A 15,556-nucleotide genomic window follows, 5' to 3' on the forward strand; every position below is an offset into this window, starting at 1 on the left:
CACTTCCAAACCTCCCTGCAGAGAGTGTTAGCTCCGTGACTTGTTTCCCAACTCAGCAGCATCTTCCTGAGGCCTCTAATAAAACACAGATCAAAGACAAGCAAGCAGACATGTCATCGCATACAGAGACACACACACACACACACACACACACACAGTTCTGTCATTTCTGCAGCCGTTATTAGTGCCTGTGCTTATCTGCACTATCTTTTGCAACAATGAGTCACAATTGTCTCTGTTCCTTTCAACATGCTCATTTTGGTGGGTTTAAAATGAAAAACACCGTAAAGGCATGTCACTCTTAGTTCCCTGATGACCGATTTGTAAAGTTTATCCTCTGATAAAGCCAGTATCATGTTGCAATTGTTAGTAGACATGATCTACATGAAAACTGTTTTAGTTCATGAACTTTGAGTATAAAGTTTCCTAGTTTTTCACTTTGGGAAGAGACTTGTTTTATTTGTTAGGAAATATAGTATTAAGTGGCTTGTAAAAGTATTCATACTCTATACTTTCCCAGATTTTGTCACATTAGATCTGCAAGTTACAATTTATTTCAAATGTATTTCCTTTGCAAATGAAAATGGCCAATTACAGCAGCAGGAATGTTTTTCTTCTAGCTTTGCATATCTGGCAACTCCAACTACAGCCAATTCCTCTTGAAGTAGCTCAAGCACTCAACTTGAACAGAGAAGAACTGTGGACATAATTTTTTAAGGCTTGACACAGAATTCCAATTGGGTTTATGTTTGGACTTTGACTAGACCATTCCAAAACATACATAATGTTTTGGTGTTGTTTGCTCTTAAGTGAATCTCTGTTCTGCAGCCTGCAACAAATTGTCTTCCAGCGCATCCCTGCATCTCGCTTAGGGCTGCGCAGTACATCGCTATTCACTGTACGCAATAGCAACGTTACAAATAACTGTTTGGACTAAAATAAATATTAGCTTATGAGTACAACAGATTCAGGTTGTCGATGCAAGTAGCTTGCTCGGTTCTGTTTGTATCAGAAAATGTTTTAGGAGGACATAAAGGTATTCTCGTAAAGTCTAAGAAGCTTCAACTGACTTGTTTCTTTGCCAAAAAAGCAGATGGAGCCAGATGCGACTTTTTAAATTAAACTATGTTGTTTAGAAAAACTTTTTTTTTCTCTCTCCAGTAGATGGATGCATTACTCACGATCGTGGGCCTATGTTTGCAATAAACTTGAAGCACAAAGAAACCCTGTGTTTTAGTTACATGTTTGTTTGTTTTTCACAAGTTATGATGTCATCTGGACGTGCAACACCATTACCAGATAGCTTTTTTTTTTTCCTGGTAATCTAGTTCCATCCATCTTCCCATAAACTCAGTTTACTGAAGCTGCCACCACTACGTTTCAATATTGGGATTGTTGTAGTATTATTGTGCTCGTTTGCTGACATGCTGTATGTGCACCCTGCAAAACGTGAGAAACAAGTTTCTTTCAGCAAAATCTTTCTTCGTGCGTTTCTTCCTTTTAAAGTTGAGATATGGATAGTAAATTGGATAAAAATGGACTCCATGGACCAGCTAGTTTTTTTTGTCAAGGGAGTAGTCTCGAACAGATTTTCCTTAAGAATATCAGAGTAAAAAGAACTGAACACAAATTGGTTTTTCTATTTAAATTCCAATTTGCCATAATATATTGAAGTATGCGGTTGTAGAAAAACAAAATGTCAAGTTTTTAAAGGGTACGATTACTTATGCAGGCCATTGTAATTAAACTTAATCTGATTTGTCTGTTTTTAGATCCTAAAGAGCTTTTCATCACTTTTCCTCCTCCTGCAAACCATTGTCCACAATCATCAGCGCAACACTGACGTATTCTGCTTATGACAAAAATGCTGTCGGCTTTATGGAGCCTGTAATGTTAACATGTCGGCCCCCTTGCGATAGCTTGTGTGACAGAACGGTATGCGAGCATATATTCTCTGGCGTGTGACTGTTTTTCTTTACATTTGAAGAGCCAGCAGCTGGGAGTCATCTCTTCTTGATGTGTCTGCCTTGAACGCCCCTCTCTCGCTGAGTAAGCCCCGCATACAGTAATAAGTGGACTGTGAAACCCAAGCAGGCTGTGTGGATCCGAGGCTCTAGGTTTAATAAAGAGGCCAGCTAAAAGGAGATGAGCAGGGCTCATTTGTTCTCTCGAAACATTATGTGTTTGTCCAGCGATTTGTTGTCATAAATACTCGCCCTCCCACACTCGGGCAAGAACAGTGAGACCCTTTCTGCTTTCATCTACGATTTTGGACGTGTTTTAGCGGGAATAATAAAAAAAAAAAAGGCATATTTTAAAATGCTTAAAAGTTTATTCTCTTCATTTTCCGCTCTTCTCATCATGTTGCTAGGTTTTTATTTTTAATCTTGTGGCTTTCTCTGCTTTAAAAAAATGTTTTTCTTGTAAGAACTCATTGGTTGTTCTTTTGTCAGGTTTCCAATAATCTTTCAAGCAAATCGGAATCTTAAATTTAAAAAACAATTCAGATTCTTATGAAAAAAAGACTATAAGAAATCTTGTTGGAGAAGTTAAGTTTTGAGTTTAAAGTTTAAAGCCTTCAGAAAGTTCATTACCAAGAATAAAACGTTTGCCTACTATAGGCCTTAAAAAAGTTGTTTTTTTTATTCACCTTGGTTTTCCTGTTGCAGCCAAGAATTTTTTTATTTTATTTTTTTTTGTATTTTTGGAGGATTTGATGTGCTAGATCTACACATAATGCATAGTTTTATTTTATATAGTATCCAGTGCTCTTTTGAAGAGTCAATACATGGTAGAAACCATTTTCTCTGTAATTTCACCTACAAGTCACCTGTATATGTCGCTACCAGCTATCAAATGTAAAGAGATATAATAGATTTGGGTATCCCTGCGTAGCTCTTGCTGAATGTGTCGTTTTGTTTAAAAATGCAAACCAGCTCTCAACTTTTTTTTTTTTTTTTTTTTTGCAGCCTGTACTTTTTCCCAGCCGAATAAAAACCATCGCCACAGCATGATGCATGTTTCACCATGGGGACACTGTGTTCAGTGAAACACGAAGTATCAGATTTCTGCCCCATACAGAGTTTTGCATGTATCGCAGATTTCAAATTTTGTCTCGGCGGACCAGTTCTTAAAATATGCATCCTTTTTCCACTTCAGTTATGCGAGATCTTTTACTTTCCTATCATTTAAAATCCCAATGAGAAGTATTGAAGTTTTCCGTGTGTAACTTGGACTACGAATACTTTCCCAAGGCAAATATGTACTGTAGATTGTAGGCCTGTCATTAAAGGCATCAAAATGTGTAGCTCAACAAACACACTTCACTTTTGTTCATTCCCTTCCATCACTGCTTTACTGTAAAGCCCTTTCTTGGTCAACAAACACAGGGAAGTTTATCACAGAACATGGTCTATATGTGTAAGGCTTGATTTCCTGATTGTGTGTTTGGACTGAAAACAAGCTGTCTACGTTTATCAGCGGCTCGGTTAATTACCCAGTACTCTGTGCTGATTGCTTCAGCCCCTCTCACTGCACAGATTTAGTCTATCACATCAAATACATGTTTAACATACATTATTGCTGCGCCACAAAGTCACTAGTGACTGACAAAATATGCTGACCTCATGTAATACTTAATTCTTCTTAACCTTGGAAAGCCGAAATTTTCTGCCACGTTTTCTCTCTTTGTTCTAGAATTCCTCCTGTTGTACAATTGTTGAAGCTCTTTTCTTTGAGAAACCAATCTAAAATCTGCTCCATTTTTTTGAGATTCGTCCCTCTCTCTCCTCCAATGTATAGAGATTTAGTTAAAAATCTCTATACATTTTCTCCAGTTTGTTATCCAGAGTTAGTTTTTTTTTTCTCTGTTTTTTAACTTTTGCTATTCTTCTCTCCCTGTGTTTCTTCCTTTTCTCTCCCTCTTTCGCCTATTTGGCTGCTTCCCAATAGGAGATGTCGTTGGTAGGTCCAGAATCTCCATCAGAACAAGCAAGAAGGGTTTTCCAGTCATTTGATCCAGAAGGTAAATAAAGCAACAAGTGTTTGCATCATTTGCACTGCACATGTGATCATAATCTTGCACCCCACTCCCTGTGGGCTTTCTCCCCCCCCCCCCATGTTTCAGATTAATTGAAAACTTCCCCTGTCCATCTCTCCCTTCTCAGTCACTCTTTCCTTTTCTTCTACATGGGGAACAAAATGGCTCTCTGATCTCTGCTGTTATTGTTGAAGTTTGTCGGATCAGCCCCTCCAACAGCTGAGTCAACCATCCTGCCTCTTTCTTCTTTCCCCCTTTTTCTCTCCCTTATTGCCTCTTCCAGCTAACAGGGGTAGAAGGGAGTGGGAAGGACATGACTGATTTCTTTTATCTGCATTTTGAAGTTGAAAGTTATTTTTTTGTTGCTTTTTTCCCCCCCTGTGGTTAATTTGCATAAGATGCGACTGAAACGTCCTGTTTAGAGGACATATTATTTACAAACAGCTGTTTCTGCTTACAAAGAAGAGAACATCTCTAGAAATGCAGCCCAACAGACATGAAGGAACAATCAGCCATAGGACCTTTTTTTATTTTTCACTTAGACAGCACATCTTGTTTTGTTTGCATCTTCTGCCTAGATGATTTTTCCACATCTACTTTGTTTATTACATCCATGCACTATGTACCACACTAGTGTAGCTTTTGTAGTAACGAACCAAAACAGCCTATTTATTTTCAAAGACTAGCTAATTTATTTCTGCCAAATACAGCTTACCTTTTTAAAATGTTTTTATTTTTTTGGACAAATCAGAAAGAAAAGGATCTGTCATTAAAAAAAGTGTTTGTTTTTTTATTTATTTTTTATTTTTTTTAAAGTGGTTTGACCATGTCAAACAAAGCCTGATCTGGTCTAAGCTGAACTTGATAATTCTATGCTTAACGAAAACTTTCAACTTTAAAATGTAGCTTGAAATTTATCCAGTTATTTTTATGTTGTTTATGAAAACACAAAAGGAAGCTTTTTTTTTTTTTTTGCGCGTTAGGACTTGTGGGCATACACTGCACACTATTTTCAGCACCAGCTCAAACTGACTACATTGCAGAGTTAAGTATTCAAATCATGTTCTCTCACTGAAACTCGACCAGAAGCTCAGATGTGAGTTGATTGCTCAAGCTGTACGTCGAAACAACACTTCAGAATCTTCAATCTGGAGTTTCAAAGAGTGTAAACCACATGATGCACGACGCAATTAAGGCGAAACTCGGCGCAATCCCAAAACTTGTCACACGAATGGTAAAATAAATTCAAAATGGGTCAGAAATTCCTGAGGTTACATTTAGATTGACAAACATGAGAACTACTCATTGATCAGTGCTGTCCTTCACTTAATGAAGAGTCTGTAAAACAACGTTTTTGGTTTGTAAAACCTACACATTTTATGTGATTGCAAGTCTGTAATATCACAATTGCGAAGGACTTTTTTGATCCAATATATATTAAAATATTATTTGACAAGTATCATGTTTTCACAGTTGGATGTGCCTTCAACACAAACTCCTGGTGTAATTATTTTAATTACATCAGGAGTTAATCATTGTTTAATAATCAAACAAGAACATGAAAGGTGTAGTCATATATTGTCTCATTGAACAGTTTAGACACAGCCCATAGATGAAACTGTTGTGTTCACGTACATTTGTTTATACTGCGAAATGAAGCGTGTCATTCTCAGCTGCCTTAAGCAGCCCTGTTGACTTTCTGGCCCTTTGTGAGCACGTTCTGATTTGTGGACCTCATTCTGAACGTGCTTCCAGGACCTGCTGAGATTAACCCTTCCAGCTAGACGCAGTCCTGTCTGCTCAGAAAACCTCCACTATAGATCTGTAAACATAACTGTCATTTGTTCTTACTTGCTCTTCATTTGTTCCTTCCTGTTGCACAGTACAGCAGTGCCGCTGTCATCTGCCAGCAGGTTCTGCGTACCATATGGCCTCCTCTCACGCACACGCGTGCACACAGGCGCATGCTTTGTCTGCTGTCGGTGAACCCACACGCTTAACCTCAAATGTGCACACATGAAAGGAGAATACTGTACACAACACGCATATCCATGCAGCGTACAGTTGAGCGCTGCGGTAAGGGATGTAAAACTGTCTGTTGCATGTAGAGTCGGCACAGCTCCTTTTGTTATAGGAAAAAAAAAAACTCTGCCACACACAATCGCACACAACGCACTGACTCATAAGTCGTCTCAGAAATTCCCCGTCTCTGTCGCAGTCGAATATTAGTTTGTCATGTCCCTGCACGGCGTTGTTTGTGCGTGCCTGCATCCTCTTACTTCACAGCCACTATCAGTTGTCGCTGTGGGAACGACATCTGGTTTTGGACCGAGAAGAAAAGAGTGGCTTTTGAGAGAGCAAGCTCCGTAATCGTCAATTAATCTCCACAACACAGTCGGGGAATATGGTAGAGTCTGAACAAGATAACCCACTAGCTCACAGTGACATAAACCTAGAAGTATCCAGACAGAGAAAACGGGCAAAAACACATGTTTGCATTTAAAGTTACTGCTTTCAGGTAACATAATCATGCAGTTCCAATCAGAGCGAAAGAACCAAGAGTTTTTATATGAGAGTTGTCGGATGACTTCATTGCACAAGATCTGCAAGTTGATGTGCCAATGTTTGTGTGTTTCTAAATGCTTTGCCCTGTCTCAACTTATTGTGTTGTGTCTGATGTACCAATGTCTCCTTATGCCTCCTTTTGTCTGTCTCTTTCTAGATAATGGCTTCATACCAGAGTCTCTTTTGGAGGATGTAATGAAAGCTCTTGACCTTGTCTCAGAGCCTGAATAGTAAGTCCTCGCCTGTTCAAGGCTTAATGAAAGATTGTGTGTGCGCGTGCGTGCGTGCGTGCGTGCGCGTGTCAGGGGAGTGTTAGCTTGTGTGGTTGAACGTCGCACCTGTGGACTTTCTAAAGTTCTACCTCCAGAGTCAAGGCCAGGCCAGGCCAGTGACCCTGGGCTCAGGTTTCACTACCAGGCTGCCGTAAAGTAAAGCAAGAGAGAGCGTCGCTATAAAAGCCTAGGAGAAGGAGGAAAAAGTCAGAAACTGGCTTAGAGGGAGATCATTAACAGCAGGAACAAAGACAAAGAGATCGAAGAAATGCTTGAAAGCGCCGCTTGAAACAGAAGCATGTTTTCTCTCTCGGAGGAACAGTAAGCCCGAATGCTGCAGTCGTGGAGCTTTGCCAAATACTGGACCACCGATCAGGTCTGCAGACCCCCAGATGGCCAATAGATCACAACAAACGTAGCAAACAGGAGGGAAACTCCCAGTGCAAGGCACATTCATTCCCACACATAGAGTTTGTGCATTGATTCCTACAGTTAAAAAAAAAAGGTGAATAGGGTAAATAATTTAACAGGATCATCTAGATTGTTTTTCTTAATAGGAGGGTACTGTTTTTAAGGGGATCTGGAAATAACTTTTGACAGTCTAAGTTTTAAACCAACTTTGTAGATGGATTTATTCACTGAACAGTCACAGAACTTTTATTTGTTTATCTACAGCACCTTAAACACTCATTAGCATCCCTGGTAGAGATGCTGCAAGACACTTAAACAAATGCATTTTAAAGCATATCTTGTATCAGCCTTCTAGGCCACTCAGATATTTCTGGTTCTGATCTGCTCTGCATCCCCAGAACCAGAACCAAGCATGGAAAAAGCAGCATTCAGATTCTTTGCACCACAAATCTGGACCAAACTTCAAACAAATTGATCTTACACTGAAAGTGTTCTAAAAACCCAACTCTTAAAAGCTGAGTGCATTATTTTGTTGGGAGAAATCGTAACTGATTTTAGTAAAAGTCCAATACTGATTGACACATCTGCTATTAATACTTTGCCAAACTTTGCCATACTTTGGCCTGTTTGTTTAGATGGTACTTTCTTCTACATCACACAAGGCAACAAGGAGGGAGATCTTTAATTATTTGTTTATTTATTTTTTTTGCACAGTCTTACTAGATTGTCCATTAAGTCCATTTCATTAGGATTAAAGTGATCATGAAAGGATGTTGTTGAACAATGTCTGTGTTGATTTGGCCATATGTTTTAATGATTATTGTGTTTAGGCATCCAGTAATGGCTTTTTTTAGTTTTGTTTTGTATGAAGCTATCTATTAAAGATCTCCTGGTGACATCCTCCACTCAATCTTACAATTGACCTGAGGTCGCTTTTTTAGATTTTTATCCTTTGTATCTCGTCAAACCAACTATGATGGTTTTCTAAATAAGAAAAAAAAAAGCCTGAAGTGCCCAAAACACAAGATTCCAGGTGAAGTCATGGTGAGGGTCTTTGTGCAATCTGCTGGCCAATGGCTTTAAGAAATAGGACCATGTGTCAAATTATGGATTTAATGATTAAAGGTTCCTGTTACCCTTATCAACTAATTTTGTCTGCGGTATTTTATGCTACTACTGGAAAAGGTTAATTTATTTTTAGGCTTTCTTGTACATGTTTACTAGAGGTGCCGATAAATGTGGCCTGCGGTGTAATATCACTCTTACAGATGTAAGTGTTTTGATGCTATAAATATCATCTGACTCCATTTAAGAACAAATCAAGCCACAGATCATTAAAAAAAAGAGTAAGTGGTCCTGATAGTTTTGATTTTTTATTATTGTGTATATATCCATATATATATATACACAAATTGACTACAAATACTTCTTCTCAAACTTTTCACAACCATGTTTTTTTTTTTAAATAAATGGATATTATAATTCTTTTGGTTTTTTTATTATTATTATTGTTAAAATATTGCTAAATTATTGTCATTCAATTACATAACAGAGTGTGAAGATTTAAGAGGCTCCGTTGCTCTGTAGCAGCTTCGGCAGTAGTTTGAGGAATGATCTCTCTTCCGTGTGTGTCTGAGTAAAACACTCTCTTCCCTCTTTTCTCCCTTAAAAGGACAATCTGTTCAATTTTTTTATCGTAGTGGAGTAATAATAACACTGATCCAACACAGGAATGTCTGGAAAGAGGTATATTTAGTTGTACCGCAGTATTTGTGAAAAACAGGCGCACACTGACCAAAACATGCATCTCAAATCCACACTGAGTGATGAGGTGATTGTAAGTTTGGCTCAGTTGTCATACACAAAGCTTGTTATTTTGTGCTGCACTGATGCATTCGTCCCACTCCCTCCTCCTCTTTTTTTTATATGCTTGTTGTTTCATTTTTCTGGTTCTGTTTTGTCTGCTGAGTTTTTGTTGATTTCACGTCTCTGTCCTCCATGTCTGTGCCTTCTCAGCGTCAGCCTGGTGAAGAGTAAGCTTGATCCAGAGAGCTTGGGCATAATTCTTCTGGGCCCTTTTCTCTTGGAGTTTTTCCCAGATCAGGTATGTGTGTGTGAGAGAGTGTCTGGAAATCAACTTTCACTTCAAAAGATACAGTGCATGACGCATGCCTTCCACATATCACATGATCCATATCATGGCTAAAACATATTGAGAGAGAGGTCTGCGTTTACAGCCCGTTGCCAAGGAGCTTTTCTTTCTTTCTTTTTTTTAAACTTTTTGACACGTTTCAAGTTAGAACCACAAACGTCGCTGTGTTTTATTGTAAATTGGTTATGTAGAGGGAAAAGGATGCTTGAGGACACCGTTAGTTAATACTTTTAAAGCGTCATGATACTTGCACACCTGTGCAAACTTAGTCAGATTAGAAGGTTGAATTTTGAAGTCCTGCCACAGATTCCTCTTTGAATTTAGGTCTGGACTTTGACTGGGCCAACATGGATATGTTTTTATTGATTTTTAAGAGGCTTTATTCATTTGACCAGCTTTCCTGTTCCTGCTGAAGAAAAGTGTCCCTCAAAAGTATTTGCCCATTGGAATAATGTGTTTGTGATGAACTGAATTTAAGACCCTATTAATCACATGCATCTATTATATTAAAATGCATAAATATAAATAGCTAATATATCAATAAATGGATGGAAAGAAGCATACATTTTTAATTCTTTTTTGTAGTCAAATGATAATTATTTGCGCACATAAACCTCAGTTTGCATATGCATAGTTATAGTTTTCCACTACAGACAAAACTTTGCATGTGGATCTAAGAGTTGCATTTTGGTTTCATCTGATTAGAGCTTTTTAATCAGTTTTTGGCTCCATTTAATGTTCCCCTGCCTCCCCTATCAGATTAAACAGAGGTTGACTGTATTTACTAATTAGAAGAGTTCTACTTTGTTGAACTAAATTTTATAATAGATGGAGCTTAATAGAAATGCAATAAAAATATATGAAGTCTGGCCACTTAAGAGTTATACTTTTTTTTTAAAAAACATATACAACTTTTCTTAGATTTTACAATGATGCACTAGTTTGATTACATACTTTGTTTTATTTGAAAATTAAAATCACAATAAAATACATTGAAGTTTAGTATCTGAATGTCAGCAAATGTGAAAAAGCTCCGGGAGGTTTACTACTTTTGGACAGACTGTGCACACATGGATGGCACAAAGGTTCTTGTTGCCAAGCATAAGCATAGTGCTGCTTTAACAAATCTTTCTGGGCTTAAAACATTCCTGTGGCGTCTCATATGAAACGTGTGTGTGTTCACAATCATCTGAGATTACTTTTTGAGGAGCTCAGAAATCGCAGTAAGATGCTTTTATGAGGCAGAACTGGTAAAGAAGACGGAGGAGAAGAGATGGAGGGGAACTGTGTTAAAGTGATCAGGGCTTTAGGGAATCACCAGAGGAATGGTTCGGAGCCGCAAAGAAATTACACTACCATTAGCCAACTGGACCCACACACACTCAGACACACATGGGATTGTTGCAAGGGTTAGGGTTTCATATGTAGGCATACAAACACGAGAAGCTGGACAACACACCCCTGTAAGTCCTCTCTGCACCTTCAAGCCAATTTCATGGGAAGTGTCTTTGCTTGTAGTCATTGTTTTAAGCTTTTGTAGTTACTGGAGTTGAGCTTCACAGCGTACTGATAAACACACATTTAGGTTTAACACATAGGATTTACTATAAATCCTATTGCAGGCAAGAGATGTGACGGTTTGACCTTTTGGTTTATGAATGTTATGCCCCTGCCAGTCTTCACCTCCATGTCTGTGAGAACAGTCTGCTTAGAGCCTCTTTTTGACAACCAAGCATGTTTTTTACTCTTTGTTTCAGGATTCAGGAATCCCAGACTCATTTCCCATCTACCACTACAATGGACTTAAACAGTCCAACCACAAAGAGAGGGTAAGCCACTCTTTCATATGGGTTTTTCCATTATAAGTAATGGTGGCGGTTCCTTTTAATATTCCCAGTCTCTCTCCCAATTACCTCTCTTCTTTTCCTGTCATCATTCATACACACTCGCACTCGTGCATACACACAGCCGGAGGCGGCCAGCCACTCCAGAATAAACAGTAGCTCTTGCGAGTCTAATGGCCTGTCCATCCATTCGAAGGCCCAGCTAAACCCTCCCGTTTCTTCGAGTCGGTTCAGTGCGAAGGCTACCGTCAGCAGACTTGCTTTGAAAAATGGTGGAACGCAAACTTATTAAGCAGCCTCAGTTTGATGGATGATTGTCAGCGGATGTAGTTGGTGGCTTTGCATAAACGTCGTACTCAGGAATATCAGTTTCCCCATCCATCAACACTGCCATGTCTCTGGAAGCTCTCCTTTTCTATTCTGCTACCTCAAGTTGAAGAAATGGCACATCATCTGTGCCCCCACAATGTCGCACGCAATACACACACATGTAGTAGCAAGGCGCCTATAAGATTAGGATGTTAAAACCATTCCCACAGCTCAAGATGGAAACAGCAGACCCTCTGACAGCCGTCTCCTACACATGTCTCTTTGAGAGGACCTGCTGTATATGTTTATGCATCCCTCTGACCCCTCCAGAGGAAATGCCTGCTAGGAGATGAAGTGAATAGCTTTATTTGTTTTGTTAGCTCTGTGTAGTGTGGTGCAGATTAACCCTGAACAAGAAGCATTTCAAAAACTTGAGATCAAGCAGGTTAAAACTGAATTCTGTCATGTTCATAGTTCAGCATCTGAGCATCCTGAACTCCAGTCACAGCCCCAACGTAACTAATTATAACCTTTTTAAATGTAAATATTTATATAAAGTTGAAAAAAATTAGCAATAATGTCATCATACAACAGTTGGCATACTGATTGTGTCATTGACTATCATTGCAGTTTTGCCTTTGCCAGATTCTCTAACACTAATTGAGAGAGTTGGCCTAACCTAATCCTGTTTAACTCGTTCCTGTTCCATTTGCTCACTTAAATCGTGTCTTACCTTGGACCCTCAATAGTAAGGCTCTCCTTTACAGACTTTTCTGTTTGCATTTTCAATAGACTAAATAAGTCTGAAAAAGTGACCCTTCAAGAATACATTTCAGGCCACATTGGAGTCAAACAGAGTTGTCCCTACTCCCATGTTTTGTTTGTGGTCTTCAGAGAGAGAAGCTCAAGGGAGGAGAGCGGAAAGATGTTTGGTTTGAGAATCTCATGTTCTTATCTTGGGGGGTTTTTTTTAATAGTCAATCAATCAAACAATCAAATTTTATTTGTATTGCACATTTCAGCAGCAAGGCATTTCAAGCTGCTTTACATAATTAAAGAAAAAAAATAAGAACAGCATGCGACATTGAATAAACAGTAAGAAAGAGAAAGAGAAAGAGATTTTTTTTAAAAAAGAAAAGATTAAAAAAGATTTTTTTAAAAAGATAAAAACATACTTTTGTTATGGAATTTAAGCGCCTGTCGTCGCCGGACTCCGCCGTCTGTTTAACACGGGTGTTATCCAGGCCCCGTCGCCTGACAGGACAGAATTTACAGATTTTTACTGAAAAGACCATTTGACAAGGATTCTCACACCTCAGAGTTTTAGTTAAAACGCCATTTAAAAGAAATTAATAAATAGATAAAAAGTAAAGATAAAAACATTAAAAACATCGAAGACATCAAAATCCACACTCTAATCCTAATTTAGCCATAAGCAACTCTAAACAGGTGGGTTTTAAGTTGAGATTTAAAAAAGTCAGTGTTTCAGCTGTTTTACAGTTTTCTGGAAGTTTGTTCCAGATTTGTAGTGCATAGAAGCTGAATGCTGCTTCTCCTCGTTTGGTTCTGGTTCTGGGGATGCAGAGCAGACCAGAACCAGAAGATCTGAGGGGTCTAGACGGTTGGTACAGCAATAACAGATCTTTAATGTATTGCGGTGCTAAACCGTTCAGTGATTTATAAACTAACTAATTAAAGTCTATTCTTTGAGCTACAGGGAGCCAGTGTAGGGACTTTAAATAGTGTGATCTGTTCACATCTTCAAGCCATGAGTTGACATGTGTTGTCAATTTGAACAAAAGCACTACATAAATACATTTAATGACACTCAATTCATAAAGCAGAATGAGATACCTCTTCTCCAAGTCTGAATCTTCTTATTATGTCATGTTCACAAGTAATTGTGGGATGGAGTGAGAGACGGACAGTTTTGGAGCCTCTGGGGTAAGGCAGGAGCTGCTCTGGTCTATTGTGTTAAAACAAGAGCTGATTCAAAAACTAACTATGGTCATGACTGAAAGAACAAGATCCTGGATACAAGTAACTACATAAAGTCCTGTAGGGTAGTTTTGCACTCACTCTTGTAGAGCTTTCAGCTCATATCAAGTTTAAAGTGGGAGGAGAACTATATCGTCAGTAGCACATGCCAACAAAGCTAGATGTCTTGTCTTTCTAACGACCTGAACTTCAAACACACAGCAGTCGCCACATTCTCACCTTCAGGGGTAAATGTTGCAATATTGTTCTGTACATGGTTGCTAAAGTTTGTCCTGTGACTTTTTATTTTTTGTTTAGTTTAAATAATGTTCGTCACCAGATAAAGTTGTGCTCACTTCCATTTTGACATAGAAAACTCAGCATCAATAGATTAAAGTTAAATAAAAACAGAAACATAATGTTGACCACATTTTTGATTCTGCTCCTTGAACACCCCTGACACTTTCTTCTAGGTTGAATACGTGGAGGGGACAGCTCTGGTGCTTGGTTTCGAAGACCCCATGGTCCGGACCGACGACACGCCAGTGAAGCGCTGCCTGCAGACCAAGTGGCCCTACATTGAGCTGCTGTGGACCACCAACCTCTCACCGTCAATGAACTAGCACTGAAACATTTGGTGTGTCTTTGCATGTGGTCGGACCACTGCTGCCCCCCCACCCCCCGCCACATGGCCCTCCTCAGCTTCCCCTGTGCACACTGACCACAGGAGGTCAGCAGACCTCAGAGACTTACGCACATGCAACAGAGACCTACAACGACAAAAGAAACCCAACGCACACAGGGGGGACAAACATGTTAATGGAGAAAGCACTCAAGCCTGAGATCCAGTTCTTACATCTACATTCACACATTCCACATAAATGCAAACTCTGCTGTGCAGTCACCATTGATTGTATTTAAGACACAGGATGTTTGTGGTCTTTCTTGAAAAAGAAAAGAATGATTTCCGTAACAGCACCGTGCCGTGCTGATAACTTCTGTTACAGTTTAGCAGCAGACATGTAAACACTGTTTAGACAGCCGAATTTGGTTCAACAGGCGTGTTGTTAAAAGTCACACTGAACCACATGTAGAGCCAGTCGACTGTGAAACCCTAATGTTACACCAGAGCTACAGAACTGTTCAAACTTACCAAAGCTTCCTCTAATGAGAACACAAACTCACACACCCGCCAACAGCCACTTCCACTGCTTGGAGTTTACAGCATTAAAGGGACCAACCCCGAAGGAGAGATCCTAACTGGAGGTTTTCTGCATTTTAACCAAGTTCAAATTGGTTTAGGTGCTATGTGGGAGCTTTATGCATTATAGGATGGTGGTTAAGTGCTTGTATTTATTATCACGCTCAAAGGTTCTGGAATAAACACTGTTGTTTTTTTCTTTTGTTCAAATGCTGTGTGATGTTTTTGTTCAAGCCTTTACATGTTAAACAACCTCCTCATAGAAACCTGGCCGTCCGTTTGTCCGTCATATTTTCTTCCATTTGTTTGACCGTCAACCATCCATCCTTCAATTTCTCAATCTTTTTTCCAATTGCTTACCTATCATCAATCTATTTGTTCTTCAGCCATTTGTAGATCGATCTGTTTCATTTGTCCATCATCCATCTGTTTGTCCATCATTCATCCATTCATTCTCTTGTCTATTGTATATCCACCCATTTGACCTTTATCACTATCAATCCATCTATTCAAATATACAGTTTCTTTATCTCTGTTGCGTTTTCAGGTTGCAGAGCCAGGAGGCTGGAGAAGTATGTAATTTTAACAAGGGAAAACATCGAGGAACTCTGTATAAATTTATGACGCAACAGGAGATGACCTCTGGTTTCAAATGTCTAAGCTCCTTTTTGTAGCTTTGGTAGTAAATCAGCACAAACCTATGTTGTGTGTCCCAGAGAGAATCTAAATCATTATCTTAATAAATCCCCAAGACACTAATGGCGACTTAAGTGGTTCTCTGTAAAC

The 15,556-nt window shown here is 39.0% G+C and overlaps 1 protein-coding gene across 1 annotated transcript in view; it reads left to right on the forward strand.

The window, feature by feature from the left end:
* mindy3 (MINDY lysine 48 deubiquitinase 3) overlaps positions 1-14,980 on the forward strand; it is a 28,286-nt gene extending 13,306 nt beyond the window's left edge. The window contains exons 12-16 of the mRNA XM_014996010.2: positions 3,952-4,024; positions 6,762-6,834; positions 9,304-9,391; positions 11,197-11,268; positions 14,043-14,980. Coding sequence (XP_014851496.2) covers positions 3,952-4,024; positions 6,762-6,834; positions 9,304-9,391; positions 11,197-11,268; positions 14,043-14,192 — 456 coding nt within the window. The 3' untranslated portion in view covers positions 14,193-14,980. The remainder of the gene's footprint in view (positions 1-3,951; positions 4,025-6,761; positions 6,835-9,303; positions 9,392-11,196; positions 11,269-14,042) is intronic.
* Positions 14,981-15,556: the final 576 nt, after the last annotated feature.

The sequence above is a fragment of the Poecilia mexicana genome, unplaced genomic scaffold (assembly GCF_051168715.1).
Source record: "Poecilia mexicana isolate PSO_F unplaced genomic scaffold, ASM5116871v1 scaffold_16, whole genome shotgun sequence".
In the NCBI taxonomy this organism is placed as follows: Eukaryota; Metazoa; Chordata; class Actinopteri; order Cyprinodontiformes; family Poeciliidae; genus Poecilia; species Poecilia mexicana.